Source organism: Protopterus annectens, chromosome 14.part0, assembly GCF_019279795.1.
Source record: "Protopterus annectens isolate FY-2018-M chromosome 14.part0, PAN1.0, whole genome shotgun sequence".
Classification (NCBI taxonomy): Eukaryota; Metazoa; Chordata; order Ceratodontiformes; family Protopteridae; genus Protopterus; species Protopterus annectens.
The window spans coordinates 921,126,498-921,151,780 of record NC_056748.1 but is presented as its reverse complement, the minus strand read 5'-3'; the positions used below and the strand labels follow the sequence as shown (position 1 = coordinate 921,151,780).

The following is a 25,283-nucleotide window of genomic DNA, read 5'->3' as shown; positions in this document are numbered from 1 at the left end:
AGTATAGGGAATGGAATTTTATTGTATTTCCTATAATGTATACTCAGGGTATGCTTTTGTCATCTACTTCTGAAGGAACTCATTTAGCTATAGATAATGATCTAAAGTACTGGTATCAGTTGATATCTGATAATAAAGTTAAAAATCTAGATTTCTTAAAACAAGAATTTGATCTAAGAGAAACTTGCTGGTTAGAGGTTCAGACCTTTAGACAACATCTCATTAATAAAATAGATTTAATGTCTATAACTGTTAAAGAATCTATTCCAACACTGATTGATTACTTGATATTAAATTTACAACATAAATTTTCTGATAAAGGTAAACTTTCATACATACATAAAGTTATCAGACAAGAAACTTTTTACAGTGTAGATTCATACTGGAATTATTTCACTTCTATTAATGGGGACCCACCAAATCAACAAGATAAACAATATATATTGGAATCTGCTTATAGAACTACGTCTTCCATTGTCTGGAGACTTTATACATGGAAATTTTTACATAGATCTTTTTATACACCTTTGATGATGAATAAAATAAAGAGTCATGGCTTAGTGGTAGGTCATATAGACTAGTGTTACCAAGGTCCTGGGTTCGAGACTGACAGTGGATATTTACACAAAACGATGGGCTAGGCTTGTAAATGCCCTCGGGCAGATAGCCTAGTATGAACCTATGAACCTATATACCCCAGGGATTACCTCAGTGTCACTGCTCGACAGAGGCACAGCAAAATAATGGGTATAGTTCCCCATACTAAAGGGGTGGCGTAAGCCACAAGACGATGGGCTAGGCTTGTAAATGCCCTCGGGCAGATAGCCTAGTATGAACCTATGAATAAAGATAATCTATGTAAGAGATGTAATGTAGAAATTAATGCTGACTGGGCTCATATGTTTTATGACTGTATAAAATTGAAAGAATACTGGAAGTCAATTAATGAATTTTTGCAGGCTCTTTTTACAGATAATTTCATTATTTCTAAATCTCTTATATTATTCAACACACCTGTACCTCAAAGTGTTAAAAAGGTTAAGCTTCCCTTGTTATGGTCTATTCTAGCAGTGGCTAGGAAAATAATAACTAGAAATTGGATTTCAGATACACCTCCTTCGTTCAATGAATTTAAAAATGTTATGAATATAGTGTGCCATATGGAAATAAACACAATTAGGACTAGAACAAACAGAAAAACATCTTATTTTATTGTATGGGATAATTTACAAAATTTATTAAAAAAATTTTAATTTCAATAGCATGGTATTTTAGCTTAATTAATTGATCTGATTGTAGTGGATGTCTTTGTAAATACTTTAGTTGTTTTGTTGAACATTATAATAATACCTATTTTTAATTACTTGTATAAAATTGTTATGATATTTCTCTTATATGTTAAAACAATAAACCTGTTTTGAAAAAAAAGAACACTGGAAGGATCTGTCTGAGATGGAATCTCAAGATCCTTGGTTCTGCGGACCCCTTCTACCATGTGGGCAATGTCTACCATTGTAGTAATTTCCCGCTCTGCTTCTAGGGAAAAAATCCCAGCGTGATTCCTGGAACCACATCTTCTTCCCACCACATTGATTCCTAGAGAAAGGTCTCTGCATGGTAGGAAAGCTGATTCTGATGGCAGCCAAGGTCTTTCCATCCTGTTCACTACAGGAAATAGTCTCTAACATTTGGCCCAAACAAAGACATTCCATCAAAAGGAGCACTGATGAATGACTCCTTGAAGGGCTCTGGAAAAATCGCACAACTGCCTCCAGGCATGTCTCCTTATGGTTATGCCTGAACCAGCCCTCCTTGAGGTACCTTCAGCTGCATGGACGCATTTGTAATGGACTGCAGGGTAGCCATTCATGAGGGGAAAAAATACTTCTGTTCCTCTGCAGACATTGACCCTGGGGCAGAATTAGAGAGTTCCTTTACCAAGTCCCTATGTGATCTGGTGAAATGTGCAATGTAGCTCAGTGATCTCAGGGCAAATGTCACTGCCCAAATCTGTCCAATAACCTAAAATCTCTGTTAGGAGGATGAACAGTGGAGCTTTGTTCAGTCGGCTCTGTTTTGGTGGCTACTGCAACAACCATGGTATCTACAGAAATCCCTTTAGTCCAGTACTGTTTTTCAGCAGGGGTGCTCAAAATGTTGTCCGGCAGTTTTCAAGATAGGTTCCACGGAGTCTGGCTTCTTCCATGCCTTGTGGGAGACAAGGTCTATAATCTGTGTGTGTGTGTGTGTGTGTGGGGGGGGGGGGGGTAACCCAAGATGTAGATGCTTCTAACACCACAGATTCCTTCTGGGACGGGATTTGGAAAGACCAACCACCTTTCTGGTGAAGGATCTCTAGGATGTCTCCGAATGACACGTGCTCAGGTGGAGATCAGGGGACCCTTCATCAAAATCAGTGTCTTCAGTGAGAGATTCCTGCAGGGAATCTAAGTGCCTCCTTTTGCACAACCTCTTCCAAGGAAATTCCTCAGTAGGGTATTCTGGAGAGTTATCAGAAGAAGCGGGGAGTTCCCAGGTGGGGACTGACTGGAACGTCATAAAGGCTGGCTTTTCCTGAGGGGTAGGATGAGCAGACAGACACAGGATCTAAAGGGGGAACAAGAGTAGACACTACTGTCAGGTGGGAAAAAAAATGCTATTCACCACTTCGAAGACGGAAGGAACAGGAGAAGCAGAGGCCAATCCAACTGGAACAAAAACTCTCTGAGCAGACAATCTTGGGTTATCCCCGACCCTCCACTCTGAAAGAGGAGTTGGAGCAAAGCTGTCCAGCACCAAAGCCCCAAGGGGAGCCAATGGCTCCACAAGCTTTGGAGTTGAAGTCAATCCCTTGGATCAGACACAGACGCTTCAGCTCCAAGAAATATATCGCTCCAAGGGAGGGTAAGCAGCTGAAAAGATCAGGGACACTGCCAGAGTGGGAAAGAAAGGAATCTTTTGGATCCTACGACTTGGCTCTCGAGGATCTTTGATCCCAGGGCTCCGAAACAGAAGGCCGAATCAGAGAAGGAGCAACAGGCTGAAAGGATGGTTTAAGGCTCACAGATCCAGTGGGAGATGGAGCCAACAAGTCCCTCATCTGGATCTGTGTTCAGATGAACTTTCTCATCATCCTAGCCACCTCTGCCTCAGACAGACTTCAGGATGACCTAATGGGGAGGCCGTGGAGGATGCCCTAGTAGACTTCTTGAATGCCTCCTTCAGAAAACAAAAGCTCAATTTAGGTGACACTGGTTCAGGAGAAAACGTCAGACTGTAGGGCCAAGGGGATGAAGAGACAATGAGTATCAGATCTGAAGGCTTAGGATCAGAGATCTTAGGAACCTTCTGAGGCAGCTCCAATGGAGTAGTAGTCTTTGGAGACTGAACAGAGGAGTGTTTACATTGCATCCAGGGATCCTTAGATTTGTGCAAGGGGGGTTGATCCCCTGATGAAGAGATACCTGGAGGAGCAGTTGCTGGTAATAAATCCTTCAGAACAAGTTTATTTTGTCTGTCACTAATAGCCCATGAGTTAGAGTTAAAGGCTGCACAAATTGAACAGGGAGTGTCCAAATGTGGCAGGCCTAAGCAATAAACGCACTCCCTGTGGGCATCAGAGTTGGGAATCTTATTCCCACAAGAAGTGCATTTCTTAAAACTAATTGGCTTCTCGGCCATACTCAAAGAAAACAAGGCACAGAACAACAGAAACTATTTAAAGCTTTACAGAAAACAGCTAGTACTATTTTTTTAAAAATATTTAGGGGAGAAATAAATATCAACAATGGTAATAAGGAAATGCCGCCAAGTGAGGTAAAGATATTAGGAAATGCTAGCTTAACTTAGACTTAACTGTAACTATGGTATAAAAAGACTACCAAGAAAAACTTTGATACGAGAGAATAAAGCAGAAGCTATAAAACAGTCAAAAAAAAAGAAAAAATACTTAAAAGAAACTGTGATGAAAAACACTCACTAAACCCCTTGAGCTTGAGAGACTGCAATCCTGTCCGAACCTGAAGACTGGCAAATGAAATCTGGGGTATTGCAGTGGTCAGGGGCATTTTGGGTAAAGGAGAAGCTCTTGAGTTGAATCCTAGAATCTACAGAAGGTGGCAGAGTTCGATCTGAATTCATTCTTTGAGGAAAGAATGAAAATGACAACATTAGAGCAATGCCTTTCAGTTACTATAAATAATTTTTAAACTGACAAGAAAAAAGGAACTTCTTAGTCTCATGATACTCCATTAAAACAAACTCCCAGCTTCTGAAGAGGAAAGTATAAATAATAAGCAAAAAATCCCCCTCCCCTCAAAAAAAGGGGAACTTACCTGCCCTGCAAAGGAACAGCACAAGCCAACCACTGATTCTGGAATGCCTCAGAGGAGTGTACTCTTCAGCAGCAGTGAAGCTCTGAAGGGGTTAGTGCCCAAACATGTCTTTTAGTTAGCTAGACTCACACTGACTGACAGTTTGGGGAATGTGGAAGGTGTCCTAAAGCTTTGGAAACTGACCTGCTGTTATAAACTAGGAAGGATATAACCCATATAGCTAAGGTATCAGTGGTCAATATGAACATCTTACAGAAGAACCTGAAAACTAAACACGATCTTGTCTAATAAGAACAATCAATAACTATTACTGGTAATTCAATTCCAGAAAGAGATGGAGTTGGAAGTGGAAGTAGAGGAACCCACTACTCTGGACTTATTATATGCAGGAGGAGGAAATTGTCCACTGCAGTGTCACTTCTGTGCTCTTTCTTCAGTTCTGTCTCTTCCTGTGTGTGCCTGGAAGGATTTTGAGATCTGGGCTTGGACCCAATAGGGTTGACCCGAAGGTAATGCCAGAGGTCAAAACCCCAACACAGGTGGGCATGGAGCTTCCCTTCTATCCATGCACTAACTTATTTCTGCCTGTATATCTGAAGATTGAAATATTTTCAAATTTCACACACTTTGAAATGATCCTCCTTCAAATAAGAGATACGGCAGAAGTGTATGCCTACATAAACCAGTAAAACAGTTAACACTAACCTGAAAGTGGACTGCTTAGAGTACAAATAAAAAGCTTTAACAATTTCTAAAGCAATCAACACAACACTGCACTGCTTTTATCTGGCACAGCAAGAACCAGCAACAAGAAACAAGTAGTCCAACTGAACAAATAAGCCTAAATCATGAAGAGAAAAATCAGCTAACAAGTGATAGGAAATAAGCAAGAAATGTGCAAAGGCATAGCAATAAAAAATGACTAGGCCTAGGGGAGGGGATGTAAATATAGAAAACTGTCTAAAAAGAAAAAAATAAATAAATAAATATAAATCTGATGAGCTCTCAACTGACCAGAAACTAAGTGGGGAGGGGACAAGTCAACAAATGAAGAATTAGTACCAAAACATTTAAGACTTTGTCAAAATATGAGATTGGACACTATGTAGCCTTGGCTTGTTTGCTTCAACAAGTACTTCTCAAGTAGCAAAAGACATGTGGAGTGTCATTTGGTTCAGTGTTGAAATGCTGGCATTCAAAATGTTGAGTGACAACACTCACACTCGACACAGCAGGTAAAATCTGGTTCCTTCCTTGATGAACCAGACTACACAAATATTGCCCGTTTGAATAGCAATCATCCTGAAGGGGATAGCATCTTGAAAGGCCTGCAATGGTTTGAGGACTGCTCTAATTTTTAGGACACTGATCTGCATTTTGTCCTCTTCTGGGGATCACGGACCTTGGACTGTCTTCCCAAGTAGTGCCCCCCACCCCAGTTAGTAGGCGTCCGTGGTGACCATGTGCATGGGCAGAGGAAGAACAAAAGGACAGCCTTAAGAAACTTTGTCCAAGTGAAGCTACTGGAGAACATAGCTTTTGCAAGACTGGGTGATCTTGACTGGGGTGCTAATTAAGGGGGGGGGCTGAAGAATAGAACATTGAACAAACAGAGTACACTGCAGAATCTGCATGTGAAACCTGGCTAAACGAACTAGGATGACTGCTGCTGACCTGGATCTCAAGGCTTGTAAGATTAGTTTGGCTGGGAGAGAAATGTGTGAGATTACTTTCTTGACCTGAGATCCGAGTGTCTGAATTCATGTTAGAGGAAGACAGACTGAGTGACCATGTCTAAATGAGCACCTATGAACTCCACACTCTGCATACATGTCAGTTGTGATTTGCTGTAATTGACTGTTATGCCCAAGTGAAGAAACAACTAGAGCAAGTAGTCACCTGCCTGTAGAAGTAGATTAATGGATGGGGTAGTTAGGAGCAAAGTTATTCAGGTACAGAAATCCACTGAATTTTATTAATCTCACACCCACTGCCATACATTTGGTAAACACCCTGGGGGCTGTGGTGAGGCCAAAGGGCAACACTCTGAACTGGTAATGACTGGCTCCCAGCCATAAGTGCAGATAACTTCTGGAGTGCTTATTCATTTTGATGCGACAGTATGCATCCAGGAGATCCATCAAGCACATCCAATTGTTTTTTCACAGTAGGGGCAAAATGGACTGAACCATGACCATCCAGAACTTTGAGAATTTCATGCATTGTTTTAGTTTGCTGAGATCCAGAATGGATCTCAAGTCCCCTGTCTTTACTAGCGCCAAGAAGAATCTTGAGTAAGTTCCGCATCCTATCAGGTCTGGAGGGACCTTCAGGATGAGACTTTCTGAGCAGGTCTTCTATTTCAAATGCTACTGTTTCCCTCTGATTGGGTGAAACATTGGGGATTCTTTTCATTCTTGCAGAGGGAAATTGAGAAAATGGTATGATACAACCTCTGGATATAATTATCTGCTCCCAGAATTCCCTTGTGATGGATGCCCAGGCTTTTGGTACAGAGACAAATGAGCCCCGATTGCCTCCAGAGGGCAACAGTCGGACAACCTTTCAGAAGAACTGGTAGGCTTTGTCTGAGAAGGAATCCCAGAAACCCTGATTCTGCCGGCTACCTCTGCTGTGAGGGTGGCATATTTCACTAGAGGTCCCCCCACTGATTATGGGAGAACTATTTCCACGCGAGTCTTGTAAAAGATCCCAGGATTTGTAGAGCCACATCTTTCTACCTCCTCACTGATTCCAGGAAAAGAGTCTTTGAGGAGCAGGAAAATATAAATTGGATCCCTACAGCAGACGTCTTTCCTTCTTGCTCATTTCTGGAAAGCTTCTTTTACTTTTTGGCCAAATAAGGAAAATCTTTCAAACAACGTATTGATGAATTAAGACGAAGGGCTCTGAAAAGTCACAAAGGTGCATCCAAGCATGTCTCCTAATGGCTATGCCCAAACCAGCCACCTGTGACAAACTTTTTGTAGCATGGGACATTAAACTCATGGACACATCAGCTACAGACTGAGCAGTGGCCAGCTGCAAAGAGACACTATTTTGATCCTCCACAGACATGGACCCAGAAAGAGACTGACTGAAGAGCTCTCTTAATCTGTTTGCAATCTCGAGAAATGTGCCAAGTAATTCAGTGACTACAGAACAAAGGTCACTGAAGCATAAACATGCTTACCAAATCTGTCCAATGCCCTAGGTTCCCTGTTATTGGGGTGGACAGAAGAGCTCTGCAAGCTCTTTCTTAGTGGCTGAAGTCACAATCATAACATCAACTGAGACTCTCTTGTTCCAGTGTGTTCAGTGCTTGGGGAGGGAGGCTAACAATTTATCTGGGCACTTATGGGGGGGGGCTCCACAGAATCCAGTTTCTTCTGTGCCCAGCATAAGACGAGGTCTATAAGGTCATCAGTCGGGGAAGGGGCTCCCAAGATGTAGCCAGGCCAGACCCAAAAGCCTCCAGGATCATCAACTCTACTTAGGACAGGGTGCTGGAAGACCAACCATTGTCGTTTGGCTTCAGTAGTTCAAGAATGTCTTCAAAGGAGACTTCTTCAGATGGAGATCTGGGGGACCCTTCCCCTTCAGTGAAATGGTGTCTTCAGTAAGAGATTCCTGAGGGAAATCCAAGTATCTCCTTTTACGTATTTTCTTCCAAGGGACCTCTTCAGTGGGATAGTCTGGTAAGGTATTGGAAATGGAAGTGATAGGGGATTCCTGAGGGACTGACTTGAGACTTGAATGGGCTGTCTGGCCCTGTGGAAGAGAAGAACATGGCTCAGAGCAAAGACCCAAATGTGGCAGAGATATTTGATCCGTGGGGGGGTAGGGATGTCCTCTCTCTAGGTAAAAAGAAAACAGTCTTCACAATCTTGAAGGCAGAGTGCCTAGGGGAGATCAAAGCTGCAGGTATCGGAACAGACATTTCCTGCACCACCTACCCCTGAATTCCTCGAACCCTCGAACAGAGGATGGAGTCAGACCAGAAATGTTCAAGGTCAAAGCTCCTAGGGCAGGGATGGCTCAGACAACTTCACAGTCAACTCCAGTCCCCCAGATCTAGCACCGACACTTCAGCTCCAAGAGTCTTCCTGCACCAAAAGGCTCGGAGCCGTACAGCTCAGGGAAGTGACCTGAGTCGAATAAGTACCTGTCTTCTGATCCAATGAGGGATCTGAGGGCTCCAAATCCACAGGCTGGATCGGAGAAAGAGAAACCGAAACTAATGGAGGACTTGTCATGGGTGGGCTCAAAGATATGATGGGAGACGGAGCTGGAATTACCTTCCATTGGATCTGAGCACTGAGGAATTTCCTCATCATCCTATTCAATTCACCCTTGGACAAACTCCTGGAAGACCAGAGTTATGAGCTGCAAAAATGGGGATAGACTTGAGAAAAGTATCAGATCCAGTGAACGGTGAGATGACCGGATCCAAGGCATTTTGGTTTTTCAAGCAGTAGGATCCATACTTGTCAGATCAGATTTCTTTGACATTTTTGGTGGTGCCTCAAAGGATAGAGCTGAAGACAGAGAACGGAAAGCCTCTTCCTAGCAGCTTTGCTTTGAGAGTCGAGTCAGGCTTCCCTTTATCCAATTTCTTGGAAATGGTTTGAGCCCCAATTGGAATAGAGGAGGAAGAAGACGACCCTTCAAAACTAGTTTGTTCCATCTATCAGTGTGTCCTAGTACTAAAGCCAGCAAAAGCAGAACATCCTGACTCTAAAAAGACAGTGTCCAAGCAATAGACACAGTCCCTGTGGGTATCTGAATTAGGTATTTTGAGCCCACAAGAGATGCATTTCTTGAAACCAGTTGGTTTGCCTGCCATCCCACAGTGCTAGTCCTACAGGGAAAGCCCCCCCCCCCCCCCCAAAAAATATATTTGTATTACTTTTTTTTTTTTTTTTGACAGAGAGAAACTACCAACAATGGTAGTCAAAAGTACCCTAAAAGCATGTAGAAAGAGACAAGGGGAAGAAATCCAAAGTACCAATAATAGTACTGGAAGAAAATATCAAAGTTTCGGAAGAAGTGAAAGAAAGAGAGACTTGACTAACAGAAAAAAAATATGCAAATAAACTCTGAAAAAAGGATGGTGAAAAAGAATACACCCACTAGCTAGAAAGCGAAAAGATCTACATCTGTAGCAATGTGGTTGCAAATGAGATTTGAGGTATGTTAGGTTGGCAGGGCATTATGGGTAAAGGGAAGAGCTTGAGAGTTGTATCCGATGATCTGGAAGAAGCATCAGAGTCGTATCAAAGTCAGATCTAAGACCCATCAGTTGAGAAATGAATGAAAAAGACAACAGATATAAAGTTTGAAAATGCTGGAAGAAATAGCAGATTTTCTGGTCCCTAAATTCTACAAATCCATTTACTAGAAGAGTGTATAATTTAGTTTTATTTAAAAATAGTCAGTCACTTTTTTTTCTTAAGGCTAAAAGTTAATGTTTTCTAAAAGCATACAAGCTGTTTTTCACACCTGAGAGGGGAATAAAGATAAGAACAGACAATTACAGTTAAGTAGGAGTACAGGTTGTAACATGTACCTTAGTACTGACAACCTTAATTTTAGGCTAGTTAATGCATGTGGGTGCAACTGTCAGTTTGGACAATTGTTCCAATCAGGAGGGTTAAACTTCATTAGTTGCAGATGTACATAGCCGTGCGTGTTTGTTTTAAGTTAAAAGGGTATGGGGGTGTGCCTGTTTTTTGTTTGAGAATTTTCATTAAAACAAAAAGTCTTGTAAAATGTGACATAGGTTCAAATGGAGATAAACAATTGTATACACAAATCAACCTGCCAAACATTAGTGGGAGCATGCAATAAAAAAGCTGGAGACAGACATTTATAGTTGGGAATGGTAGTTTCTTATCATAATGATCACACTATACATATTCTGGAATGTGAATGGCCCGGCAGGTATAAAGACTAAGGAAAGAGTACCAGATTATATTACGAAAAGCAGACTGCAAATAGCAATGCTGCAGCAGACGTGTTTGTAAATAAATAAGCATGTTAATTTGATAAAGAAAGGATTTCAGGCTGGATTACTTACAATGAAGGCCAGAGGAGCTCCAACAGCGAGAAAAGATGAAAAACATAATGGTAGATTTGTGGCATTAAGCGTTACTGGCAAGGAAGGGGATTATGATGGCATACAGTTACAGTCCACCTAAAACTACTGCCATGGAGCTTAAGAAACTTTTGGAATAATCAGCTTTCAGTGGGGAATATTAATTAAAGTTGGGGAGTTGAACTTGATTTGTAATAGTGAGGGTGTGCCTGGGGAACCCAGAAAATAAAATATAACAAAAGATGGTAGGTTTCTGAAGAAAGTTCTAAATGTATTTGGTATGGAAGATAAGAATTCAGTAGTAGGAACTCTGGCAGAATTTACACATCATTCCCCAAGGTGCAATAACTGGGCCATACGAGACACACATTACTTTTTACAGGAATATTTGCATTTAATCTAAAGTTTCAAGGATATATGGGAAGATTCTAAACAAAAGACAATATAAAAACGGAGAAACTGGAAGCTCTTGCTGTGGAAATGAATACAAGCAAGATACAAGTAGTGAAAATGTTTCAGTCCCTTTAGTTTTACACTCAGATCAGTCTTTTTTTTTAATCATCAACCACAGGAAAAGTTGTTGTTAAAGAGCTGAATGATTTTATCTGGGAGGGGAAGAGGGATTGAACAAGATGGTTTAGGATTACCTGACTTGAACGGATATCTTAATGCTACACAATTACGACTCTCATACACAACACAAGCAGAAAGCTACAATTCAAAGTTGAAAGAGATGATAAAGCAAAGGGGAATTCAAGAAATAAGGAGAGAGCGAGATTTTGGATGCAGATCCTTAAGGGACAGTAACAGCCATACTGAATATTACATTCATAGAAGTAGCAGAAAGTATTCTAAGAACTAAGCCAACACAAGAATGGAGAAAGGAGATTCTGCTGACAGGGATGAATGTAATTAGGCATACACAGAACAGGAAAGAAGTGGCTGGAATTAACTGAATAAAACTGGCAAGGAACCAAGGTATTGGGGGCAAATAACTACAGATGGAAAGGTAAAAGAATGGGAAGAGGACAAGAAGACATTTGGACTGCAGGCTAGAGACTGCCTTTCCTATGAGGTAATGATGTCAGAGTATACGCAAAAGAGAAGGGGTTGAGGGAATCCTAAGTGAAAGACCTGCTCTGGTAGAGATTTTATTTGAGTCTAGAACAGAAGCTGCCATTAAAAAAAAGAGATAATTAGTAGAACATATAAAACACTGCACAATTAACTACAGGAATCAATCAGAAAAAGGTAGAAAACATTGGGGAGAGATACTGGATAAGAAATTCACAAGGATACAATAGGACGATATATTTATATCTCCCAAATATGCTATAAAGTCTAGAAGACTTCGGACTACTGCTTGGAAGGGTTTGCATAGGTATTTTTATACCACAAGGAAACTCCAAAGATTTTTTTCCTCAGGAAGATGGCAAATGTTGGCGGTGTGATGTAGAAAAAAGGGAGTAACTGGGAACAAGTTTTAGGAGTGTAATAAGTTGTGGAGACTAAAAATTCCCTACAGAGTACTCTCTCAGAAATATTGGGTGACAAAATGGGTGTAACTAAGGAAATTTTTTTTTTTTTTTGAGCTGGGGATACAGGATCTGAATTGCTTAGACATAGGAAGGCCTTAAGTTTAATCCAGGTGGCTGCCAAAAAAGCAATTACCAGAAAATGGAAATCAAAGTCTAAACCAACAGTGTTTGAAGTACTGAATATTAAAATGGTGATAAAAAACTGGAAATGGGATCTTTAGAAAAGGGTAGGAGCAAATTACATAGAAAAATGAAAATTATGGGAAACAATGCATGCAGAATAATGTTTTGGAGGAAAGGTGCTATCTAAGGGAAGGCAGTAATTGAGCAGTTTATGTAATGCTGGACTGATAATTGTACAGAAGAATATATGTAATGTACAATGTTTGTAACTGTGAACATGTTAATATAGTTTCTTTTCTTATATATAAATGTATGCTTGCTTGTCTCATAAGTGATAATTCAATAAAGGCGTTAAAATATATGGTATGACCAATGCAAGCTAACAAGGACCATTCTGCAGGTGTAATCTTCTGTTGCAAACCGAAGGACAATTAGTACTGAAATATTGGAAAAAACATTCCGAGAGTAAAGAAAAATGCAAGCTGTGTAAAGGAGTCTCATGGTATGTCAGCATTTTAAGTGGCATGACAACTACTGAGAAAATCCAGCTGAAAAACAGGATAAAGAAGGGGTAAATCCAAAAGATATGGTGTGCTGTTTAAGTGACCCACCCCAAAGATCATCTGCAAAGCACAACAGTGTTCAACTAGCTCCTGAACCAACTAGTTGAAAGAAGTGTGAAACATCCCAGTTAATTATAGCCAACCTTTCCAATAGTTGTCCTTTTCTCATTTGGAAGACAGCTGTGATTGGAGTCAGGGACAGTAAAGATGCTCATGAAAAGGATAAAAAACAGCCTGGCTGAGCTTTCTGAGGCCTGTAGCACCTGCAGAAGCCACTGCCTTGCTGATGAGGATGGTTAGAGATTCAACTATCATGCAGTTAGTACCAATGTGGACCTTGTTGAGTCCAAACAAAACCAAGGCCTCCGCTGGCACTTTTGAGGTCAATGGTAGGGATATTAAAGAGCATAAATATGAACCAACTGGTGGACATGTTAATCTATTGTCCATGTACTTTATCTAGTGGTGACTGAGTGCAAATAATAAATAGTATGTGTGGGAAAGGAAAAATCCACAAAGGATGGCTGGGAAAGGCAATCCACAACAGCTACTTTTGTGTCAACTGTGAAGGGGGAATGAGATGTGATAAAATATGATTGAGTATCATGACCCAGTGCCTGCTGCCTTATTAAACACATTTATACAGTCATAAGCTACCCTGTCCATATGCAAATTTACTATGAAGTCAGATACCATCTGGACCACAACAATATTTGCCCAAGCGCCTATTATCCAGTAGATTCAACATTCAAACCTTTCATTCAGCTCATCCTTCTGAAAACAAACTGTGTTTTAACTAGTTTTTAGCCCTTATAGCCAAGGTGAAGGACAAAAACTTGCTCCATGAAATTGTCTGAAGGTCAAAAAACCTTGTTTGGTGGGGGTGAGCCACTATGTTTAGGGAGGGAGAGCATGGTTGGACTTCATTTCAGAGCTACACCTCTAAGCAGATGCATCTGATTTCTGGTTCTCTGTCAGATGAAAAGTTTCAAGGGAAGCTGAAAGAGTTCTACAATTACTGGGACAAACGTTTTCAAATGTGCATATTAACATCCTTAAAAGTAGGAATCAAAGGAGGGAACTACCCACAAGCTTTGCTTGAGGACCATAAGCCAACCACTCATTTTTCCTTCACTGGTTTTAACTCCCCGAGGGCAAAATCCTTGGATAAGGCAACAGGATAACCTTTTTCCTCAAACATCTGGAACTGGCTAAATGGAGGAATTAGTGCTTATCCCAAAGTTCTGAAGAAAAGGATCCTGGACTGATCAGGACCAAGTGCAAAAAGGTATAGAGAGCTAGGGATCATCTCTGCAAAATACATGATTGGGTTCTGGTCCTGTGCCCTTGATTACCTAGGTTTGACCATCAGTCTATCTTGGGCACAGGAGGAGCTAGCCAGTGACAGAGAGAATCAAGCCACTGGACATAGCTTTACCCATGGGGGGAGGGAATTTGGAGTTCTACTGAAGGAGTTCCAGAAGTATGACTCCTGCTCCTGGGACTCAGGGACAGTAAGCAAGCACGTAAAGTACAGAACACTTTAGCTGGGATCCATGGCTGTACAGATATATGCATCTGCACAGCACTGAGACCAGCAGGCACTGTCCCATGAATTCTGGACAAGGGGATCTTAGGAGCATTCTAAAATTCTCATAACCCAACTGGATGATGGCCACAACTGCTGGCTCACTTTTTTCTTCCAGCGCCCTCAAAACACAATGACATATGAAAGGGCTTGATGGCTATGGTGGGAACAGGAACCAAAAAAGTGGAAGGTTCCAGTAACACAGCATGTACTGGATAATCAGACATAACAGATTTTCAATCAGGTGCTTAAGTAGACCACAGAACGGACAGACACCTAGAACATAAACAAGGTGCACAGACGCCAGCAAGGGAACTGCAGACAAGCAATACTGCAGTGTAAACTCCCTATCCATGTGAAGAATAGCTCCTCCCTAACCCAATTCAAATTTACCTTGGACAACTGGATGGAGTGCAGAAAATTCATCCCTGGTTTGACACCTGTCTCTCTAATGGACACAGGCATTTCCCAGGCCCCTGCTTAGACTTTATCTAGGGTACTAGAACTTGTCAGAGATTTGGGATGGATAGCTAGGCTTAAAAAGGCCCTTGTGGTCGTTAGTCAAGTACACCTCTATGACCCTACAAGGGCTGGAAAATGGATTTTGGTGGGATCCCTGAGGTGGTACAGCCAAGACAGAGGAAGCAGACAGTATCCATATCTACGCAAAGCAGAAAAGAAACTAAAGAACTCAAAAATCAATTGGCAAACCAACCCTCACCAATGCAGCTAACATGGACTGAGAAGGAAGATAATAGACAGCAAAACCAAGTTGATAAGAGACTGACACACACTGCTACTACATACAGATTAAACCAAATTGGGGGGGGGGGGGCAATTCAAAAGGATGCAACATGTAACCATTCCAGATGGATCTCTAATAAAACTTAAGTGAGAAATAGCATAAGGATCACAAGAGATCAGAGGGAAATGTCTCAGGAATCTGAGCCTAAACAATAAAGGGCAAAACACTAACCTCATCAGTAATGCCTGGAAGTAAATGAAATGTCAGGGATAAATAAGAAATTTTCCATTAGGAGACAGTCTAGGGATTACATTACTAGAATAGTAGTGAAAGACTGCACTTACGATTTGTCTTCACTTTTCTCTCTCGCTGGTCTTTTCTCACAGTGCCTTTATCCTGTACTCATGTTTCTATAAATGACACACTAGGACTTAACAGCTGAAGGAAAGTAATGCATTCAGTAAGGCCTTGTACCTGCAACACCTCATTGCTACATTAAAATGATAGCATTAGGAAAAGTCATGTTCAGACCCTAAACAACTGACACACTTGCTGTGTTACCCTCCTAATAAGACTGTGCTTTCTGTAGTGCCAGTTGTTGAAATAAGCCTCCAGGACAAACTTACACTGAAAAAAGTAGTATTAAAACCCATTAAAAATGCACCAATGCATACTGGGAGAATGCTTGAATTTTTGCTGCTTAGAAGAACTGTTAAAGAATATAGCAACCTGGTGATCTTGGAACAGTCGGAGTAAAAGGAAGAACAGCTGTGATGCTGATCATGGTAGAGTGCTGTGACTGGCAGCCTCATAAGTGTGACTCACAGTAAGAAGACATGGTTTGCTGTGAACCTGCAATTTAAAAAACAATGCTTAACAGTATTCCAACAGGCAAAACACCAATTCAGTGCTCTGGACTAGCTAACAGTGTTTAACACAAAGTATAATATCCAGTAACCTGATATAAGAAGCAGTGTGCACTGCACAAATACTGGAATAGGAAATCCATGGGGAACTTTCAGTACACCCATTAGACGACTTAAGGCCTTAAATAAGTCACAGGTGTAGCTTTTTTTTCATTTATGTAGCTAGATCAAGAAAAAAAGTGTCTGCCAGCAGCAGGCATCCTTAACATCTATAAAGCAAAAATCATCTGAATGGCACAATACTACTAAGATGTTTATGCTCAATGCATTTACACTGAAACTAACTTAACAATGTACTATTCAGGAACATGTTCATCCTTGCAAGATCTTTCCAGAATAATGTCCTTAACTAATGCTGCCTTCCCCAAGTGACACCACAGCGATAAAACCCTCTCTATATTCAGTTAATAAAGGAAAAGTTTTGCATACATAACACCAATTTTAATACAGAATTTGACAAATAAAAATTTATAAACATGGTTTACCCTTCAACTATATAGGATCCTTACCTGCGGCATGATAGTATTCTTTTTTCTTCTTCTTGCAGTTCAGGTAGAAAGAGAAGTGGCTAACTCTGGCACAGCCTATTTATAACAAAAACCAGTGTTACATGCAAGTGCATGTACATATATATGCTCAAACAATACAACATACATAAACACGCACAAAAGATATACATTGGCCAGCTGTGATTCAAACAGAGAAGAATGGCATTGCAATGATAGTATCTAACTTGTCAAATAAAGGTAGGAGGGTCTAGCAGATGCATCTGGAAGAGCACTGTCCATCCTCAACAGCAGAGCTACAGATGACGAACATTACTACTGCATGTAAATGTTTCCCAGGCAACCGCAGTACCTTTTCCTATTCCACTATGTACTTTAGTGCCATTCCATTCTAGATCTGTGGTGAGCCAGGTGAACTTGGTAGATGTAATAAGTTTAGAGCCATGATGGGAAGTACCACCAAAGAAGGGAGACAGAAGGGGTTATGTTAACTAGGATATATCTTCTCTTACAAATCAGTTCTTATGGCAAGTATTTAGCTTTCATGTATGAGATACATCCCCATAACAGAAGAGAGTCATTTGCTAATCATCATGGACTGTCTTCTCTTACAACAGCATACCCTCTAACACTGGCTGCAAGGGAAGATATAGATCTGGGTACTACATCCAGCTTACAGTGCTTTTTGAAGGTGTTAACAGAAGACCAGACAGCTGCTGAACAAATATCTGCCAGACCTACTTCTCAATCTCAAACAAGAATAAGACAAAAATCCAAAATTCTGGACAGATTTTAAATATTGCTTTTATGAACTTGGAAGTTGCTATAACATATTTTGCATTATCAGTCAAGTTCTGAGTGATATGACATCAGAAACTCAAACATTCATTATTTAGTGACCGTAATCCTTAAAAGATTTGTCAGAAAATTACAATTCGTACAAGGAACAGAGAAAAATATGAGGCAAACATCTGGACATTCTGCAAAATTCAGGTCAACTGAAAGGTACAGCTAGAAATATAGCAGTCAATCTAATAGAATATGGCAATATGTCAGGGAGGTTAGCATAATGGTTATGGTGTTTTCCTTACAAAAGGTGCAGGGTTTGATTCTCACATGGGGTAAATGGCTAGATTTAAAATGGCCCACAAGGGCAGTTAGCCTAGTACTAATCTATGAACCTATGAATGGCACAGAAGGGAAAGGTTTACTGTATTTGCAGTAATGCAATGCAAATAGTGAACAATTTTGGCTAATGGTAACTTGAAAACTTTGCGGCCAACTTTTTGTTGGGAGGAGGAAACAGCTGTGAATCATTTCTAACAGACCTGGTCTTATCAACCCAGAATCTTAACAGACAAAGGATGAGAAATGTACATACAAGTGCCATCATTGGGATATTATGGAAATAAGGAAAATGAATGCATGGTTTAATATTGGGTTCTGTGACAATTTATGCATAAAGGAGGGATTACTGCATAAACTAGCTATTCTTATAGAAGACTAACTAAGGCAGGCTTCAAAGACCTGCAATTCAAAACTGTTACCAGAAAAAAAAAAACACTTTCAAGAAAAGAACCAATTCTGCAGAGGCTGCATGTGTGAATGTAGTCAATTCTTCTAGCACAGTATACACATTCAAAGCCAAAAACGGACCACCTACGAGCGGTCTCAAATTGAACTAACTTGGAGGAGAGTTTGCAAACATCTAATAAAGCCAAAGAGAAGAATAACTGCAACAGTGAAAGTCAGACTCATTAACGCCAACATTACTGATCACCCTGTGTTAATCACTCCTGCAGTATTACCCTTGTAAGTAATCTTGTCCCTTTCAAGACAAAATCACTTAAAAGGTAGCCATAAACAGTGCTTTTGCTCCACTATAATAATCACGGAACTGAATTCGCATTATTCCATGCAACAGGAAGCACATTGAAATAGGAGAAAATGACTCCAGGTAACAAAACAAAAATGCTTTTTTGTTCAGCTGAAAATATATTTTTACATTTAAATTTACTCCTTGTTTATGCAAAAATCTGCTGTTCTTTTTTCAACTGAAAATATTTCTCTCTTACTCTCCCTTCCTGGCAACTGCTGTACTGCATGCCAGCAGTCAGCAATGTGGCACCCCTAGGAAATAACAAAATAATAACTATGGAATAGAAAATCTAGGCAAAATACCCTAGAAAAGAAAGAATGTGAACCAAAGAGGATCCAATAATTTTAAGGTGACCAATGCAGAGAAAGTGTCCACTTGTCTATGCAAGTCTTGTGCATATTTGGCTTTTAATCAGAGAAAATTATTTGTACCACTCCAGTAGGGAAAGATGGTTTACACACCACTATGAGGTTAGGTAAAGGAAATGAATGCTTGGGTAGTTTGCCTGAATGGTGAGTTTAGAAAGTCTTTATATGATGCAATGGTAGTGGCTACTCCAACCAGTGAGACAGAAGCAGAAAAGTATAGCTGACCAAGTCCTACTTACCTGTAACAGTAGATATTCAAATTTCACACTACCACAGTGGCACATGAATTCTGTGCCTGTACAAACCCATGCTATCAGCTTTTGAGTTCAAAATTCTCTCCACTGACCCTCTGTGATAGCAGACTGACTAAGCCTCATCCCTGTCACAGAAAGTCAGTTATTTAGGCTTTTAATGCCAAATAGGAAGAACCAAGGAGGACCAGAAGCAAGAAATGTCTGAAACCAACCAATTTGCAGCCAAGAAACCCCAACACAAATAACCAAAGCTAATCAACAACACAAGTTTGGATAGTATCAAACTATATACACAATAAGGGGGGGAAGGTGGATGGGTGCTGGCTCCGAGACTGTATGAGATTTGAACATCTAGTGTTACAGTTAAGTAAAGAATTACACAACTGTACTATGTTCATCTTTCACACTGCCTCAGTGGCATATGGGTAGATTCCCAAAGTTTACACTACCAGGGAGGTGGAAGAAGGATAAGGATCCAGGAACCCCTAGAGAATGGCCCTTGCAAAGCCTGTTCTGGAGCTTGAAAATGAAACCATTTTTAGTGCTTTGTAAAGGAATGAACAGATGATCGGGTCGCTGTTTCTAGAATGCTTCTAGTGTCCATTCCTTTCCAATATGCCTCAGAAGATAAGGCTGTGGTAGAATGTGCCTTAACATTCCTTAGAATAGATTTATCATCATGGGAGTTACAAAAACAGTTGCGGACAGTCAATGAGCAACTGTTTACTTAGAGAAAAGTTAACCCTTTTTGGCCCCAGAATAGGAAGTAAACAGCTGTTCAGCTTTCCTAGAAGGCTTACTTCGGTTAAGATAGTACCCAAGCTACCTTTAAACAACCAAGGTATGCAGAATGTTCTCTCCCTTGTTTTTAAGTTCAAGAAAGAAAGAAAACCAGGAGAGTGATGGCTTGAGTCACAGTAAATTCAGCAACAACTTTTGGCATGAAAGGATACGTGTAAAACAACCCTGTCCTTGTGAAAAATCAGATAAGGCTGGACCACCGTGAAAGCTTGCAGGTCAGAGGAAACTCACCTTGCAGATGTCAGAGCAATAAGAACAAGTTTTCCAACTTATGAACTTAAAATCAGTCTAAAAGGCATTTTCAAAAGGAGAAAAGATTAATTTGAAAGAACAAATTTGATATCCCAAGGAAGAGGAATTTGCTTTAGAGGGACCCTCAAGTGCAATACTCCTTTCATAAACTGTTTGACCACAAAAAGAGATGAAAAGTACAGTTGTGTACCTACCATAAATGTAGATGTTTGAGTGTATTCACTGTTGCAGTCATTACTCTTGGGTTATCCTGCTGGCAGGCTACCCGCAGTCAGCCCGAATTCCAAAGTCTTGGTCCGGCGTCGGTTGCTGTTGCCTCTTCCCTGACGTCAGTGCCCCAGGGGTAAAAAAAGATGCAGCAGATGTTATTTTCTTCAGTTTTTCTTGCCCCAGATGTCATGTGCCCCCAAAAGGGTAGGCTAAATAAATTATGCCAATAAACATCCATGCACTAAAGTAAACATTTCCTTCATCTACAAGCAAATACACCACATAGGTTGCATAGAATAGAGAAGTACAGATAAGACCCAGCAAAAGAAAGGGGGATGGTGGGAGGGTAACCTGGACTGCAACAGTGAATACACTCGAACATCTACATTTATTTTAGGTACACAACTGTACTATATTCGTGTTTCACTGTTGCAGTCATTACTCCTGGGATGAATCCCAAAGCTGAGGATGGGTGGCTGGGCTAATTAGGAGAGGCTATGAGGCCCTGCAGAACTGCAGTGGCAAAGCCTGCTCTGGATTTAGAGTAGAGAGGTAAGTGGTAGTGCTTTGTAAAAGTGTGCACTGAACTCCAAGTTGCACCGACTTTCTGAAAGCTTTAGTTCTGTCCAAGTAGAAGCATAGCTGTCTGTGTATGTCCAAAGAATGCAGAAGTCTCTCACCCTTGTTCTGTGGGTTTGGATAAAAGGTAGGCAAGTGAATGGTTTCGTTAAGGGCCACACTGGACACCACCTTAGGCATAAATGTAGGGTTCATCCTCAGAGAAACCCTGTCTGGATGGAAAATGATAAAAGGTTCCACAGCCATGAGTGCCTGTAACTCTGAGACTAGTCTTGCAGAGGTTACTGCTAGGAGCAGAGCTGTTTTTCAGGATAAGAATTTTATATCAGCTGTTGAGGCTGGCTCAAAAGAAGGTAGTGTGAGTTTTTCCAAAACATAATTGAGGTCCCATGCAGGTATTGGTGCTCTCCTTGGAGGGCTTATGTTTTTGGCCCCTCTGAGGTACTGCCTTATTAAAGGATGAGAAAAGATAGGTGGTTCCGTATTGTAATGGGCTGAAATGGCAGAGGCATGAATCTTAATTGATGAAAAGGATAGGCCTTTGTCCAGCATCTCAGTTAAGTATTGTAAAATCTGAGGAATATTTGGTACAAATGTATCAATTCCTTGTTCCTGGTTCCAAGCACAGAATCTCTTCCATTTTTCTGCACAAGATTTTCTGGTACTGGGCCTCCTGGCCTCCAAAATAACATGCATTACAGCTTTGGAGATAGGAGTGTTCTGCATGGCTACATTATCCGCCATGCTGCCAGATTTAAGGTCCTGAGTTGGCTGTGCAGGATCTGATTGTTTTGTTGGGTCAGCAAGTGAAAAATTTGAGGCAATGTCCATGCTGGACCTTGAGACAAGTTCTTTAGGATTGGGTACCAGTGCTGGCATGGCCAGTCTGGGGCAATCAGTATCATTTTTGGCTTCTCTTGTCTGATCTTTAGGAGTACCTTGGGGAGGAGAGGCAGTGGAGGAAAAGCATATACGGTTAGGTTTTTCCAGCTGAAGGATAGGGCATCCACTTTCCATGCTTGCTTGTGATAAGTCCTTGTGCAGAATCTCTGTAGTTGGCAGTTGTGAGGGGAGGCAAATAGATCTATGTCTGGGCATCCCCATTTCCTTGTTATGTTGAAGACTTGTGGATCCAGTTTCCACTCATGGGGATCCATGAGGTTTCTGCTTAGTTCGTCTGCCAGAGTATTTATTTTTCCTGGCAGGAATTGTGCTTGCAGGTGAACTTGATAAGTCAATGCTGTGTCCCACAAAGTCATGGCTTGTCTGCAGAGGGGGTAGGAATGTGTGCCTCCCTGCTTGTTTATGTACCACATGACTGTAGTATTGTCCGTCTTTATCAGTAGTTGTCCTGGATGAAGTAGATCCTTGAAAGCTGTTAGGGCATTCTGAACAGCTAGCATCTCTTTTTGATTGATATGAAGATGCATCTGGCTTGCGGCCATGTGCCCTGAATACATTTTCCTGCCATGTGGGCCCCCCAGGCATAATCTGATGCATCCGTTGTTAGTGTCTGCCTGGCTGTGGGTAAAGTGAATGGCTGTCCCTTGTTGTGGTGACAGGCCTGTGCCCACCATCGAAACTCCTGTTGCAGGCAGGGAATGAAGGTAATTAATGTTTCCAGGCTGTGGCAATGTTGAGTCCAAACACTTTTTAGATACCACTGTAGTTTCCTCATATGCAGTCTGGCATATGGAATTAGCAGAATGCAGGATGCCATGAAGCCCAAAGCCTGTAGAATTTTTCTTGCAGATAACTAGGTCTTTGTTGCCAACATTTTGAAGTAAGAAGTCAGTTGCTTTTGTTTGTCTGGCATGAGATAAGCCATCTGGGAAGTTGTATTTAAGCTTGCACCCAGTAATATTATCTCTTGAGAGGGTACTAGTTTTGATTTCTTTTTGTTTATTGTGTACCCTAGGCAAATTAGTAATCTTTTTACAAACGCCAGATGCTTTAGTAGAATGTCCTTGTTCTCTGCTTGAATAAGGCGGTCGTCCAAGTAAGGGTATATTTGAATTCCTCTTTGTCTGCAAAATGCAATTACTGGTGCCAGGCATTTTGTGAAGACCCTGGGCGCAGTAGATAAGCCAAAGGGCAGTGCAGAGAATTGGTAGTGCATTGAGCCAGCTATGAATCTGAGGTATCTTCTGCAAGATTGTCTGATTGGGACATGCAGGTATGCCTCTTTTAGGTCCAAAGTCACGAGCCAAGCCTTCTTGCCAAGCATGGGCAGTAGCTGCTGCAGAGTCAACATTTTGAATTTTGGAACGTCCAGAAATGTGTTTAGAATAGACAGGTCTAGCATTGGTCTCCAGGCTTTGTCCTTTCTGGGCACCAAGAAAAGTCTCGAGTAAAATCCTTGTCCCTGCTCTTGTTGTGGTGCTCGCTGAATGGCCCTCATGTTCATGAGGGATGAAACTTGCTTTTGTGCCTCTGCCCATTGATTGTGTGGCAGGTCTGGCAAACCTTTTGCACTTGGCAGGGTGTGAAAGCGGAACCTGTAGCCCTGAGACACTATGTTCAAGACCCATTTGTCCTGGGTGATCATGTGCCAATTTTGTGAAAAAAGTGCTAGTTTTCCCCCTAAGGGGGCTGCCAAAAGATAAGCGCTTGGTTCTGGCAGAGGAAAGTCATTGGGACTGTTTCCTGTATGGCTGTGATTTGTCTTCTCCGCTTTTGGAGGTAGAAGCACCCCATTGTTTAGGCCTGTATGAGCCTTGGGGCTGGGATCTGCCTCTGGGGCATCTATATCTGCCTCTTTGTGGCCTGTATGACACTGGAAAGAACCAATTATTTGTAGGCCAGTTCCTGCTAAATCTGGGTGGCTGCACCTGTAAGAAATCCTTAACTGTCTGCATAGATTTTGCTTTTTCCTCCATTTTCTTCAGCACCTCTTCTGCTTTAACACCAAACAAAGTATCATGCTGTAATGGAGCATCTAATAATTTTATTTTAACATGATCAGGCAGATTCTGTTCCTTTAACCAAGCATGCCGCCTAATGACAGAACCCGTAACAGCGGCCCTGCAAGAGGCCTCCAGAGAATCAAAACCACATTGCAAAGTATGCTTTCCCACTTGTTCAGTTGCATGCAATAAATCCTGCATTTCTTTATTTTCTGCACATTCTGAATTTGTCAACATTTTTTGTTTAATCAGTGACATTAGATACTGCTGATATTTAAGCATATGAAATTGACAATTTAAAGCTCTAACAGCCAAGGTAGCAGAAGTATAAATCTTTTTCCCCCATCTGTCCAGTGCCCTTGAATCCCTATCAGAGGGGATAGGATTTTTTGCACTGGAAGCCTTGACCCCTTTGGGACCCTGAGAAATAGTTTCTGGGTCAGCAGCAGGGTTTTTATAAATAAAGTTATGTGAATCTGGAACCCTGTTGTATCTGTCTGGCTTAACAGGTGCAGTGGGTAAAGAGTCAGGGGACAGGCTGGACTCTGAAAATACATCATCTACAATGTCTAAAACAGGAGGGATAGCAAGAGGCCTGTGCTGTGGTAGTAAAAGAAAATCTCTAAGCCTTTTCTTAGATTCTGAGTAGTCTTGGCTCTCCCAGTGGAAGTGCTCCCTCATGGTATGCAGGGTTTCCCCAAAAGAAAAATCCTCAGGAGGGGAGGCTGAAGGGATAGATTCTTCAGCATCAGAATCCTCATAGGGAGGGAGAGAGCATTCTTGGTCAGAAGATGAGCCAGAGGAAATGGAAATCTGATCTGAAGATTCATATTCTGTCACTTGCCTAGGCCTCTTCTCAGGAGGGGGATGGAAACCCCTGATCAAAGTAATTAGGTCATCGGCCATTTTGAGCATCTGTTTTTTAGGCATGTAGGCCTGTTCATGGGCTTGCTGCACTTGTTTCTTTGTCTTTAGTGTTGCTTTAGTCTTTGCCTTTGGAGCTGTAGTCGGTTTTACATATAACTGTGTAGGTCTGAAAACACAGTCAGAACCCGATGCCTGCTCAGCGGCTCCGGACCCATCTGAGGGAATATTTTCCAAGTGCCCAATACCTTGAGTTTCCAGAGGCCTAGTCTGCTCCACGTGGGAGTCGGAAGCGGTCTGCGGCTCTGAGGTAGCGGGTGTCAGGGGCTACGAAAGCACCTCACCGAGAACCGGCGATTGGCTTAGAAGAAGCCTCATCATCAGTTTTGGACCTCGGATGCCTGTCCTTTTCCTTGCATTTCTTGTGAATTGCGGTAGTCGGATGGCTATCCGACGACATTGTGTAATTAAATCTTCGGCCAAAGTAATGAAATGCAAAATCGTACTGATGCTTAACAGTGCGTTGGTTAAATCTAGCACAAAATCTGCAATTAGCTACGTCGTGATCAGGGCCTAGACAAGGAATACAATAAGAATAGAAGTCCTTATGAGGTATTTGCTTCCCACAAGAAATACAATTAACTTTTTCTGACATCAGTCTGGAGCAAGAAAAATGTTTCCCCAATGGGGTACTTGGCTTTAAATGAAGACTTCGGATCTGAAATTCGAACACGAAAATCTCAGGAGTCG

The 25,283-nt window shown here is 41.4% G+C and overlaps 1 protein-coding gene across 1 annotated transcript in view; it reads right to left on the bottom strand.

The window, feature by feature from the left end:
• LOC122789343 (CREB3 regulatory factor-like) overlaps positions 1-16,497 on the bottom strand; it is a 1,518,167-nt gene extending 1,501,670 nt beyond the window's left edge. The window contains exon 1 of the mRNA XM_044056721.1: positions 16,424-16,497. Coding sequence (XP_043912656.1) covers positions 16,424-16,432 — 9 coding nt within the window. The 5' untranslated portion in view covers positions 16,433-16,497. The remainder of the gene's footprint in view (positions 1-16,423) is intronic.
• Positions 16,498-25,283: the final 8,786 nt, after the last annotated feature.